Below are 13,198 nucleotides of genomic sequence, written 5' to 3' on the forward strand. Positions count from 1 at the left end.
GAGAGACCCGCCCGAGATCTGGCCCCGGCCTCCTCTGGCCGCTGGCCCCGCCCGCACGGCGCATCTCGCGAGAGTCCAGTCGAGGCCCCGCCCCCGCGTCTCTCCCGGGGATTTTGTTGTCTCCGCGTTGCCAGGGGCAACGGTGCAAATTAGACAGGCTGCAGTTCAATCCCTTCACTTCAACCAAAGTGTGGTGGCCTGCGGCTCATCACAAGAGGAGCGGCTGAGTAATCAATGTCTGTTTTAAGGTGGGCCATTGAGTGATGAAGACTGTGCCAAGTTATACTGGGCGTCAACCCTGTGGATCTAACATAGAGGACTTGAATTTTATGAAGATAATAGGGGCCTCACGGTAGCATGGTGGTTAGCATCAATGCTTCACAGCTCCAGGGTCCCAGGTTCGATTCCCGGCTGGGTCACTGTCTGTGTGGAGTCTGCATGTCCTCCCCCTGTGTGCGTGGGTTTCCTCCGGGTGCTCCGGTTTCCTCCCACAGTCCAAAGATGTGCGGGTTAGGTGGATTGGCCATGCTAAATTGCCCGTAGTGTAAGGTTAATGGGGGGATTGTTGGGTTACGGGTATACGGGTTACGTGGGTTTAAGTAGGGTGATCATTGCTCGGCACAACATTGAGGGCCGAAGGGCCTGTTCTGTGCTGTATGTTCTATGTTCTATGAAGGGTGTTTTCAATACAGAGCAATGGGTTCCCTCCCGTAGTCCAAAGATGTGCCAGTTAGGTGGATTGGCCATGTTAAATTACCCCTTAGTGTCCAGGGATGTACGGGTTAGGTTCCAGGGTGAAGTGGGTATGGGCGTAGTGCTCATTCAAAGGGTTGGTGCAGACCTGATGGGCTGAATAGCCTCCTTCTGCACTGTCGGGATTCGATCCGATTCTGTGAAGTGCTACAAAAACCTCAGCAGGTCTGGCTGGCATCATCTGTGAAGAGCGAAACAGAGTTAACCTTTCATGCCCAATATGACTTCTTCCGAATTGAGGAAGAGTCACCTTGGACTCAAAATGTCAACTCCTGTTTCCCCCGCCACAGCTCTTGAATGTAACATGATCGCCCCGGCCGTGGTCTTAGGAGAAACCTCCTGAGGCAGCGAGTCGTTTGAACGGGGAACGGTCGAGGTGAATCGTTTGGATGCATTTAAGGGGAAGCTAGGTTAGTACATCAGGGAGAAAGAGAAGGACATGAAGATGGGATTTAATGAAGAGGGTGGGAGGCAGATGTTAAGGAGCATAACATGCCAGCTTTGGCTAGTTGAGCCAATTGGCTTGCTTCTGTGTGTGTTCTATATAATTATGTATTCCATGTGACCCCCTATAGCATCACTTTTGCTGAGTCAGAGGATACGTAGTTTTTAAAGCAGATAAGTTCTTAAAATTATTGCTCCTCTGTGGTGACTGCCCCTTTAAGGACAACACAACAGAGTAAGGTTCATCCAGAAGAGCAAGGGCGTTGCCCTTAAAGCGACAATCACCACAGACTCCATGTCTCAACACATCATGCATAACAGCAGCCAAATTGGAGCTGTTTATTTACGGACTCCTTTATTGCCCTCCTCTCCCTCCGCCCTGACCCCATGCATTTTGAGTTGCCTCCAGATTCTTAATTTACTGTGCCTGAAAGGATGGTGAAAGCAGATTCGATGATAGCCTTCAAATGGAAATTGAATAGACGCTTGAAAGGGAAAGGCTTGCAGCGCTGTAGAGAGAGGGCAGGGGAGTGGGAATAATTGAGTAGCTCTCAACCAATGTTGATTTTTCTTTCTGGTTTGTGTTTGTGTTTGAAGCACAGCCGTGATGTCTATGAGCAAACCTGAGTTTTCCCTTTGAGGTTACTGCTTTGAGACTCCCTGCGGGGAAGCAATCTAAATAGGTACATCAGTACAGGATTGTTGGAAATTTCTCTGCATTGAAAATTGCTTGGCTCCTCTACTTAAGGCAAGACTAGGATGTGGTGAATGTGATTCACACTATATATAGTTGCCAATATCACTCCATGTATATATGTTCGCTATCTACCCGTTGTAAGATCAATGCTGTATATAGTTGCCAATATAACTCCGTGTATATATGTTCACTATCCACCATTGTAAGTGCAGTTGCACTATCCGACCACCAGGGGGAGTCGCTCTGGGAGTACGCGAGAGTTTGTACTGGGCTCTTCCCTTGGCTACGCCCAGGACTCCTCCCCCTGGGACCGATGTATAAAGATCAGTGCCTTAGAGCCAGTTCATCTGAAGTTCAACGACGAATAGGCTGGCTCTGTTGTAAGTGTATTAAAGCCTCTGTTCAGATCCAACTACAGGTGTTCGCTGAATTGATGGTTCCATCATAGGATAGCCATATGTATAGGGTAGGTCCTCGCTCTAGTATGACATAAGATTCCTGAGCCAATTATTAAGGAAGAGTAGTTGAGATTATTTCCCTGGTTCTTTGTTGCAATGTTTACTTTTACTGTACAGAACTCTCAAATGGGCTAAGACCATCTATCCTTTACATCCGCACACTCATCAGACACAAGTATTCATCTGAACCTCAATCCAGTACTCAGAGTCAGAACTCTGACCTTCACTTGCTGGGGCAATTTGATCTGAAGCTACCCTTCTAACTCGGAGGCAAGAATACTACCTACCAATTTAAAAAAAATTCATTCATGGTACGTGAGCATCGCAGGCTGGTCCAGCATTTATTGCCCATCCCTAATTGCCCTTGAGGGGGCAGTTAAGAGTCAACCACATTGCTGTGGATCTGGGGGTCACATGTAGGCCAGATCAGGTTAGGATGGCAGATTTCCTTCCCTAAAGGACATTATTGAACCAGATGGGTTTTTACGACAATTGGCAATGGTTTCATGGTCATCATTCGACTTTTAATTCCAGTGGTGGACTTTGAACCCTTGTCCCCAGAGCATTACCCTAGGTTGCTGGTTTACTAGTCTAGTGGCAATACCACTATGCCACCGTCCCCGAAATGGACCACTGATCACTCCTTCGAGTATCGGGTGAATGCCAGCCTAATATCAACGGCCATATTCTGGTCTCCAAACGCTAAATCAAAATGTTATTTTAATTCTTTCAAAGGATAAGAGCAGTATTTGTTGCCCATAATAATTGTTCTTGAACTGAGTGGCTTGCTAGATAATTTCAGAGGATATTTCAGAGTCAACCACATTGCTGTGGGTCTGGAGTTACTTATAGGCCAGACCAGGTAAGGACAACAAATGTCCTTCCTTAACGAGCATTCATCAACCAGATTTTTTTTTACAACAACTGATGATAGTTATCATGGTCACCATTACTGAGACTAGCTTTATGTTCCAGATTCAACAATTGCATTTAAGTATTGAAAAAAGGGGCATGCTGTGTCTGTTCTTGACATCATCAGGACAGATTCACAAGAACACCAATTGCAAAGCGAACAACTATTTATGCTGCATGAGAAGAGATTGCTGGCAAGTGGGTTCTGATTGGGAGAGGTGTTGCCATGGAGAATGCACCAGGCAACAGTGAACTGCCAAGCTTTTGTGTAAATTCAAACCAGGCCGGTCGGCTCTGATTGGCTAAGGCATTGCCATGGGGAATGAACCGGGCAATGGCTGTTTCAAAATTTTTGTTTACCTGACAAATGCTCAATGTGTGGACAATGCTCCTGTCTGCAAAGGACAGAGCCCTATGTCTGAATATATGTTGCTTCTAGCACTTGTAAGTGAGCCACACTGAGGGCCCGACTGGTAACTTTAAATTGGTTGACAGTGTAATTGTCAGTACAGTTAGGATTGTTTAGCAAGTGATGTCTCCATGAGCCTCAGAGAGTGTATTAGATCCCAAGGTTGTGCCAGTGTTCAATTCCAAGCATACTGATAATGTTAAAGTGAGTCACAGTTCCATGATCAAGAGAGCATTTATGCAGGATGAGAGTGAGCAGTTTGTTAGTAGGGTTATTAACTTACGCTCTCCCCTACAATGCGACCCTACAATGGTCTGAAGCAAGCAAACTTCCTTGATCTGGTTGTGCCACTATATTACCTCAATACATGACCACACCATCGATAATACCTGCTTGAAAGAGGCCCAGACTGTAAATACACATGTGGAAGCTGTTTGGCAGTACACTCAATGACACCGTCAAACATGTAGTACATTTCCCTGACTATGAACTCTCTAAAAATGAGAAATCTGTCCTTCAATTCTGGTGTGTCTTTGTCCCACATAAAACAGAAAGAGGTATTTGCTGAGTTTAACTCCTCTACTTGTGGAGCTACCCTCCACAAACCAAAGTCCATTGAAGACATTGAATCCTTGAAAGTGTGCCTAGTTGATCTAGCGCATATGATGTGGAGCGACTCCAACAACTTGGGTTCAATTCCTGTACCGGTAGGCCCTGTCTTCTCAATCTTGCCCCTCACCTAAGGTGTGGTGACCATCAGGTTAAATCACCTCTAGTCAGCTCTCTCTCAAAAAGGGAGAGCAGCCTATGGTCCTCTGGGACTGTGGCAACATTTTTGTTTACTTTGCAAGAAAATGAACGACTTGGCTGATTTTCACATAAAATGTGAATGTCCGATAGCAATGTGAGGCCTCAAGGCCAACCCAGATATACATATCTACAAACGTGACATTGGGACTGGAGTAGTCATCCTTAACCAGTGTGACTTTTTAACGAAATATTTTGCCATTCTTAATGCCGGGTCAAAATTCGTATCCATTGGATCTTCCGCCAAGCATGACCAGAGAACCTTGCTCAAAAGCAAGTTACAAAAATGCTCATTGGACTTGTGTAAGAGTAGCGAGCTGCCAGGCGGTGGTATATATGATCGGATTTGTCCTCGCGGCTCTCTGCGTTCGGGTTTGCATGGGCTGCCTTATTTTATCTATGACTGGTTCTACGTAACATGAATTGACCAAGTGGTTGGTTGAGTTGCGACAACCAGTCCTGAGTGAGTTTTCCACATATATTGTGAAGGATTGTAAAGACCATTCAGGACTTGCATTTCGATAGCAATGCCGTGTCCATGTGCTCATTCAACATTGTTAGTCTATTTACCAATGTGAATTCACTCAAGAAAGTTACAGCACCACATCACTGTATCATGGAGATCGAGGCATATCACCATTGTCTGAATCTATATTCATTGCTTTATGAACTTAGCAACTCATGCAGTTCAGTTCAGCTGTAACAACACCACATATGCCCAAATAGATGCTGTTGCCATGGGAACCCCTCTAGTCCCAGCTCTGTTGGCTTCCACGGGAAATGTGTCAACTATGGAATGAAACCTAACCTAATTCTTGCATATTTCTGATATGTAGATATGTTTGCTATATTTGAATCTGCAGCTGCATGTAAAAATTTCCTTACGCACCTTGATGGACTTGAATTTGCGCATTTGAAATTGAGAAGACAAATGAGCTCCTTTTCCTTGAGGTGGTAGTTGAGAAATCTGCCAATAGTCTGCTGCGAGCCTACTTTCACTGGAATAGGTGTTGCGGTTCCAAGAGTTCCGCGCACTATAAGATTGGCCTTACTGACAATCTCGTAGACATGCCATTTGCTCACCATTCAAGCTGGATGCTGAAATAGGAGGCATCAAAGCCATCCTGTGAGATAATGACTTTCCTAATTAGATTATTACTCACTTTATATTGTGCAAACTCATGAATGGGCCTGAGGCTGTTACTTTCTGTGGTTTATTCCTCTTTATCAATCAGAGTCGACCTGCGGGTTTTCAATGTAAGCAAATTCTTGGCAGTTTACTGTTCCCTGGTATATTCTCCATGGCAATATCTTTGCCAATCAGAGTCCACTTGCCAACAAAATCAGCATTCCTGTTGTATAAATTGTTGTTTACTTTACAATTGGTATTCTTGCAAATCTGATGAATGTCCTTCTATTTTTGTACACTTAAAAAAATTAATTAGCTGTGTTTTGTTTCTGTTGCCATGTGGGATATCTGAAGTGTGTTTGATATGCTGAGTGCAAGATATATATACATAGAGATTTGCAACAGAAACAATGGCCCAGATGGAGTAGGGATCCAGAGCCCTGGATATGGTGGTGCTTGGAAGGCAAGACTTGACCCAGGGTCATGATTCAATAACTGGATTGCCAATCAGACCAAGTTGAACCACAGAATAATATAATAATAAGAATAATAATTGTTTATTGTCACAAGTAGGCTTCAATGAAGTTACTGTGAAAAGCCCCTAGTCGCCACATTCCGGTGCCTGTTCGGGGAGGCCGGTACGGGACTTGAACCCCTGCTGCTGCCTTGTTCTGCATGACAAGCCAGCTGTTTAGCCCACAGTGTTAAACCAGGTTCCTATTGCACAAAATTGCAACCTTTAAGGTGATAAAGATACTGACTCTCAAGGATCCACAGATCCCTACTTGAAAACCTGTAGGATAATGGGAGTGTTATAATTGGGTTATATGAAGAAGTCAAAAGTTTCTGAAGAACTGTTAACGCTGCTTTTATATTTCTGGAGATGAAGCATTGCAGATATAAAATTGTTGAAGTATTGCCATGCAGTATTTCTCTTTTTTTAAACAGCACAATAGTTATCGCCTATATTTTCCTCTGGATCTGGATTCCTCTTTAATAATGTTCTTTCCCTCCCTTGCAGAAGCAGAAAGTTTCCTTGCCCAATGCTAATTCATTCTATATGACTGAAGACCGCTCCTTTTCATCATGGGTGAAGTTCGTGTTGTACCCAGTGGAAAAGTCTACAGGCAGATCTTTGATGCTGAGGTAAAAACAAAATGACCAATCATAATGTAAAACACAGTGCTTCTTATTGGAGGGCTAGTTCTGTAATGACTGTTCTGCCTCATAACTCCAGGTGTGAATGCGCTACGCGGAAGCTGGGATCGGCAGGAAATGCTCATGATGAAGTTAGGAAACATGCAAGGGGTAGTGGAATTATGGCAGTCTCTATCGCAAGCAGCAGTTGATGCTGGGTAAATTCTTAATTGTAAATCTGAGACTGATGGATTTTTGGTAACCAGGGTTTTAAGGGATATAGGGGCAAAGGCAGATTTGAGGAGTGCAGTTGCAGATCTGCCATGGTCGTGGTGAATGGCGGGTTAGGCTGAAGGGGCTAGATGGCCTTTTCCTGTTCTTATGTTCCCAGGACTGAACTGGCGTGAGCGGTTAATTCAAGGGTGGACAAGTATCTAGTTTTGTACCAAACAGTTCATATTTCACGTATCTGGCCTCATTCTGGTACCAAATGCCCTGAGGCCCAGTATTTCAATCTCAGTGGCCGACTTTAATTGTGACGTTGCTGATGACGCACGCAGCACGTGAAGACTGACCTGTCCTGTATCCTTATTGGATCCTCATGGGGCAGAATTCTACCCTCCCTCCCAGTGGGTTCTTAGGCGGGGGTGGGTTGGGACATGAAATAGCATAGATGAGATTCCCTCGATGTCCTCGACTCCAGCGCCGCAGTAAACCTGGCAATTAAGGTAACGACATGCATAAATACAGAAAGAACATTTCTGAATGCCGTTTTAGCACAGGTCACCCTGACCATCACGTTACTTCACTGTTGCTGGATCAAAATCCTGCAACACCCTTCCTAACGACGCTGTGGGTGTATCTAAACGCATTCTGCAGCGGTTCAAGAAGGTGGCTCATCAACACCTTCTCAAGGGCATTTGGAGACGGGCAACAAATGCTGGCCTTGTCAGCCTCCTGCATATTCCATGAAAGAATTTTTAAAAATCACAACCTTGTCTGATTCCTGCTCACTAGCACGGTTATAATCTTCCACGATGTGTTGGTTCAGCTTTTGTCACCAGCCTTTCTGTGTTTGGAAAGCTTAAAAGATAAATCTGAGTTATATGAGCAGATTTCGATTTCATTGAGCTTCTAGGCAAGGGCAGCAGTTATTGATAGATTTCAGTAGATATAAACTTTGGCCTCAAAGGCAACTAGAACAGAAGTCACTCTTAGTGACAATCAGTCAAAATACACTCCTCTTCTTGACAGAGCAGGTTCGATGGAACAATCACATTATGATTTACAGAGGCCATGAGTGGAGGAATCATCATTATTTTTGACAGAGTGGATGAAATAGGCAGTTATTATAGTGATTGAATGAGTAAAGCTGAATTCATACAAATGGAACAATTACAAAGCAAGTCAAAAAAGCTACAGGCAAAAAGTCTCAAATTGCTTTCCATGATCTGTGTCACATGTGCGGCTGAAATATTGGAAGAATGGTCACTGTACTGAGCTGCTTTAACAATAAAAAAATAAATGGGGGATAAGCCTTAAAGTAATTTCAATCAGTATCATCAGAGTAATCCAAATTCCAATATCAGAGAGAGAGGGAGAAATGATGCAGTATTCATAGGGTTTTCATAGAATTTACAGTGTAGAAGGAGGCCATTCAGCCCATCGAGTCTGCACCGGCAGGACATCTTTTGTTCTTTTCGCCAGGATTCAACCTGGAATATCCTCCGGAGAAAAGCAAATTACTGTGGATGCTGGAAGCTGAAACCAAAAGAGAAAATGCTGGAAAATCTCATTATGGCATCTGTGGGGAGAGAAAAGAGATAACGTTTTGAGTCCAGTTGACCCTTTGTCAAAGCTAAAAGGCATAGAAAGTGGGAGATATTTATACCGTGGGGTGAGGGAATGAAAGATGAGTCATAGCCACAGAAACCAAGGGAAAAGAGTGCTAATGGCAGTCCCCAGAGAGAATAAAAGGCATGAAAGGCCAAACAGTAGAGAAATTAAGATCATGGGAAAAGCAGTAACAGATGCAAAGGGGAGAAAAGGTAAGGAGAGGGGGGGAGAAGATAGGGGGGGGGGGGGGAATATACATGCGTAAAGAAAGACAAGAAATAAATAACAGGTAAAAGACAGGTAAAATGAGATGGAATGCAAACAAAGGGGTTGAGATGGGGTAGATCTAATCATCTGAAGTTTTTGAATTCGATGTTGAGACTAGAATATCCCCCCACAAATTGAGAGAAATTTGCTCTCTCTCTGTCCTTGGTTGAATCAGGAGGGTGGGGGACGTGAACAGGATGAATGGAGAAAAGTCTTCCAATGCGGGAGTTGAATTCTGATCATGGGGCACCTTGATGCCAATTTAGCACATGTAACGATGCTGTTCCGGGCATCAAAGGTGGCAACATGGAGTCAGCCTTGCCTTTGAGGCCACAGTCTATAACTACTGAAAGTAGCGATGAAGGTTAAATAAGGTCATAAAAATAGCAACAGTTTGGGATAGAAAAAGTAAGCTGATTATGTTAAACCGTTGATTCAACCACATTAGTCTGTGAACAGTTCTGCCCCCATATTACTGAAATAATACAGAGGTCCTCGAGAAGATGCAAAATTGATTTACCAGAATGATACTGAAACTAAGGGTTTATATCTATCAGGACAGACTCTTCAGAAAAAATGAGAAAGCGGGGCAACCTCATGAATAATACGATTATTTTTTTTTTAAAAATCATTTTTTTCAATTAAGGGGCGATTTAGCATGGCCAATCCACCTATCATGCACATCTTTTAGGTTGTGGGGGCGAAACCCACACAAATACTGGGAGAATGTGCAGACTCCACACAGACAGTGACCCAGAGCCGCGATCGAACCTGGGACCTCGGTGCTGTGAGACAGCTGTGCTAACCACTGTGCCTCCGTGCTGCCCAGTATTTACGATTATAATGGGTTTGATAGGATAAACATGTAGAGAAGTAGGACTGGATTCTCCGATTCCTGACGCCGAAATCGCGTTCGGCGATGGGACGGAGAATCCCTGATGACGGCCCCCAAGAGCTCCCAGCCAATCAGAAGCTGGGCATTGCTCAAAAGTGCCCCCCCTTGGCAGAACAGAGGTAACTGCCAGTTACTCACATACCTGAGGCCTTGGATTGCAGAGAGACCTAGGCAACGATGATGGAATGGGAGGTCACAGGGAGGGGACCGTGAGGAGGTGTGTCAGCAGCAAGGGCACGGGCTGCCCACACCCCACTTCCTAATACTGGATTCCTTGATCAAATACTGAGTTTCTTTGAATGCAGGACACCTCCAGGAAGTCCCCTCCCCCTCCCGGCCATTGGGTGGATGCTGGCAGCGACAGGATAAGACCCTCCTATGGGTATTAATCGCCCACTTAAGGCCTCATTAATGTGTGAAACAGAAGTCTGGTGCAGCCGCGGTACTGAAGTAGAACGAGTTGCAGTTCCATATCTTTCATCTTGATCGTAGCAAAACTTTATAATATCACCAGCCTGAATAATGTGGCACATGTACAGTGGCACAGTGGTTAGCGCTGCTGCCTCACAGTGCCAGGGACCTGGGTTCAATTGCGGCCTTGGGTGACTGTCTGTGTGTAGTTTGTACGTTCTCCCGTGTCTGCGTGGGTTTCTTCTGGGTTTCCTCCCACAGTCCAAAGATGTTAGGCGGATTGGCTGTGCTAAATTGCCCCTTGGTGTCCAAAGATGTGCAGGTCAGGTGGGGTTACGGAGAGAGGATGGGTGAGTGGGCCTAGGCCGGGTGTGCTTTCAGAGGTTGGTGCTGACTCGATGGTCTGAATGGCCTCTTTCTGCACTGTAGGGGTTCCATGGGTTTTTGACTTTGTGCCAGTTCTTGCATTCAAAAAGGTGCATTTCAATTTTTAAAAATAACTTCACATTTGTAAAGGTTCAACTTGTCCGTACATTGGGTGAAACAAGAAGAAAATCCCAGCACCATGGAGCTCCCTTTGACAGTGGGGGAATTCCCATTATTCGGAACTTGGACACACCGACAGGACAAGTTATCTCACATCGTCAGCGTCTGTGGATGGAAGGATTATTAAACGATGGCTTCACTGAAAATCCAGTGCTACACAGGTAACTGCGTAGAGTCAATCTCAGTTTGATACTTTGACAGGTAGATTAATTTTGATGGGTACCGCCTGGATAGTTGATGAGGCAGCAATCTAAATCAGTGGGTTTCAAATGACCTCTTGTTATCATTTCAAGTAGGAGATAACAGTGATGATTCCATGACCAACAACTGTCTTTGAATCCCATGAAATTTGGACTTTTGGCCTATTGCACTGTATAATTTCATAGTCTTTCAGTGTTCTTCCTTCTTGTTTCCCCCATTTCCCCTGGAATCACAAACTCAGTCTGAAATTGGGTTTAATAGGCAATAGCTTTCCAATACTCGGCCCAAGCCACCTGTCTTTTCCTGTGAGCCTTGACGCTATTATCAGCAGGTGACTGAATTGTGGGAGCTCCACAGCTGAACCTGACACAGGCCTCACCAGGTGTCACAGCTTAACCCGCTTCGAGAAAGGATCAGAAAACAAGGAATTAAAAAGAGAAAATGCTGCAAAAATACTCAGCGGGCCAGGCAGCATCTGCGGCGTGAGGGACAGAGTTAACAATGTTACAGGTCAGAAACCCTGACCCTGACTGTGTGCACTCTTCTCTAATTGGGGCACTGAGCCTAATTGTCACTCTCTGGCTCCCACAAACTGCTGAGCATCAAGCAATATCCATTGTAGAGGGCACAGGTGTGACCTGCAAACTATCAAACAGAGGAAGACAGGCAGTGCTAAAGCTTCCAGATGCGCAGTGGTAAACAAATTATTTTATAATTTGCTCATTTTTGTTGTTGTCATCATCATTCGTCACTTACTTTGTTTTGGGAAAGATGTTTGATGCAAAAATCCACAAGACCTATAAATGGAACCAATTTAGTTGGGCTACTTTGAATAATAGGGTTTAAGTTTAAACAATGTTTTTAATTCATTCACGGGATGTGGACATCACTTGCACATCCAGAAGTTATTGCCCGTCATTGGATGCCCCTAAGAAGATGGTGGGCAGCTGCCATTTGGCCTGATATTTGCCGTGTGTAGAGTTTAGTGCTTGAAAATTAAGGGTGGAATTCTCTAGCCCCTCCAACTGGGGAGATCTGGTCCCACCGAAGTTGACCCCCTCCATCGGGGAATGGGCAAGGAATGTAAATCGGCATCGACTTGAGCAGGATCGGAAAAGCCTGCCGGCGACCAACATTGAGCTGCCTCCGCCACGGGAAAACCTGCCATGGGGGTGCTGGAGAATTCCACCCGAGGAGTGGGGGGTTTGCGGGTGGGAATTTAAACTTGCAGCATGTCTCCATAAGACCATAAGACGTAGGAGCAGAATTAGGCCACTTGGCCCATTCAAACATGGTTGATATTTTCTCATCCTCATTCTCCTGCCTTCTCCCATAACCTCTGATCCCCATATTAATCAAGAACCTATCTATCTCTGTCTTAAAGACACTCAGTGAATTGGCCTCCACAGCTTTCTGTGGCAAAGACTTCCACAGATTCACCACCCTCTGGCTGAAGAAATTCCTCCTCATCTCTGTTTTAAAGGATCACCCCTTTAGTCTGAGATTGTGTCCTCTGCTCCTAGTTTTCCCTACAAGTGGAAACATCCTCTCCATGTCCACTCTATCCAAGCCACGCAGTATCCTGTAAGTTTCAATAAGATCCCCCCTCATCCTTCTAAACTCCAACGAGTACAGACCTAGAGTCCTCAACCGTTCCTCATACGATAAGCTCTTCATTCCAGGAATCATTCTTGTGAACCTCCACTGGACCCTTTCCAAGGCCAGCACATCCTTCTTTAGATACGGGGCCCAAAACTGCTCACAATACTCCAAATGGGGTCTGACCAGAACCTTATATAGCCTCAGAAGTACATCCCTGGTCTTGCATTCTTGACATAAATGCTACATTGCATTTGTCTTCTTAACTGCTGACTAAACCTGCACATTAACCTTAAGAGAATCGTGAACAAGGACTCCCAAGTCCCTTTGTGCCTAAATTCCTCCTTCCAAAGTGCATAACCTCACACTTTTCCACATTGTATTTCATTTGTCACTTCATTGCCCACTTTCCTAGCTTGTCCAAATCCTCCTCCAGCCCCCTTGCTTCCTCAATACGACCTGTCCCTCTACAGATCTTTGTATCATCTGCAGACTTAGCAACAGTGCCTTCAGTTCCTTCTTCCAGATCATTAGGTGGGGATGGAACAAATATCAATTCCATCACCCTCAGGACCGTTTGTTTCCCTCACCCTTTCTTTACCAATCCCCCACTCACCACTCCGACATCATCAATTTGAGGCCCATGCTATTTTGCCTCCTGGGCATAATGTATAATTCAGTGGTCAGCTGCCCAGGT

General features: G+C 44.9%; 1 protein-coding gene across 2 annotated transcripts in view; it reads left to right on the plus strand.

Annotated features, from left to right (window-relative positions):
• Positions 1-35: 35 nt before the first annotated feature.
• The window catches only part of ccdc180 (coiled-coil domain containing 180), a 152,800-nt gene continuing 139,637 nt past the window's right edge, over positions 36-13,198 (plus strand). Inside the window, exons 1-3 of one of the 2 annotated variants that reach the window (XM_038781765.1) lie at positions 36-248; positions 6,631-6,755; positions 10,672-10,862. In XM_038781765.1, the coding sequence (XP_038637693.1) occupies positions 6,696-6,755; positions 10,672-10,862 (251 nt within the window). In that variant the 5' untranslated portion in view covers positions 36-248; positions 6,631-6,695. The remainder of the gene's footprint in view (positions 249-6,630; positions 6,756-10,671; positions 10,863-13,198) is intronic. The other variant, XM_038781764.1, reaches the window with a different exon arrangement.

The sequence above is a fragment of the Scyliorhinus canicula genome, chromosome 21 (assembly GCF_902713615.1).
Source record: "Scyliorhinus canicula chromosome 21, sScyCan1.1, whole genome shotgun sequence".
Taxonomy (NCBI): domain Eukaryota; kingdom Metazoa; phylum Chordata; class Chondrichthyes; order Carcharhiniformes; family Scyliorhinidae; genus Scyliorhinus; species Scyliorhinus canicula.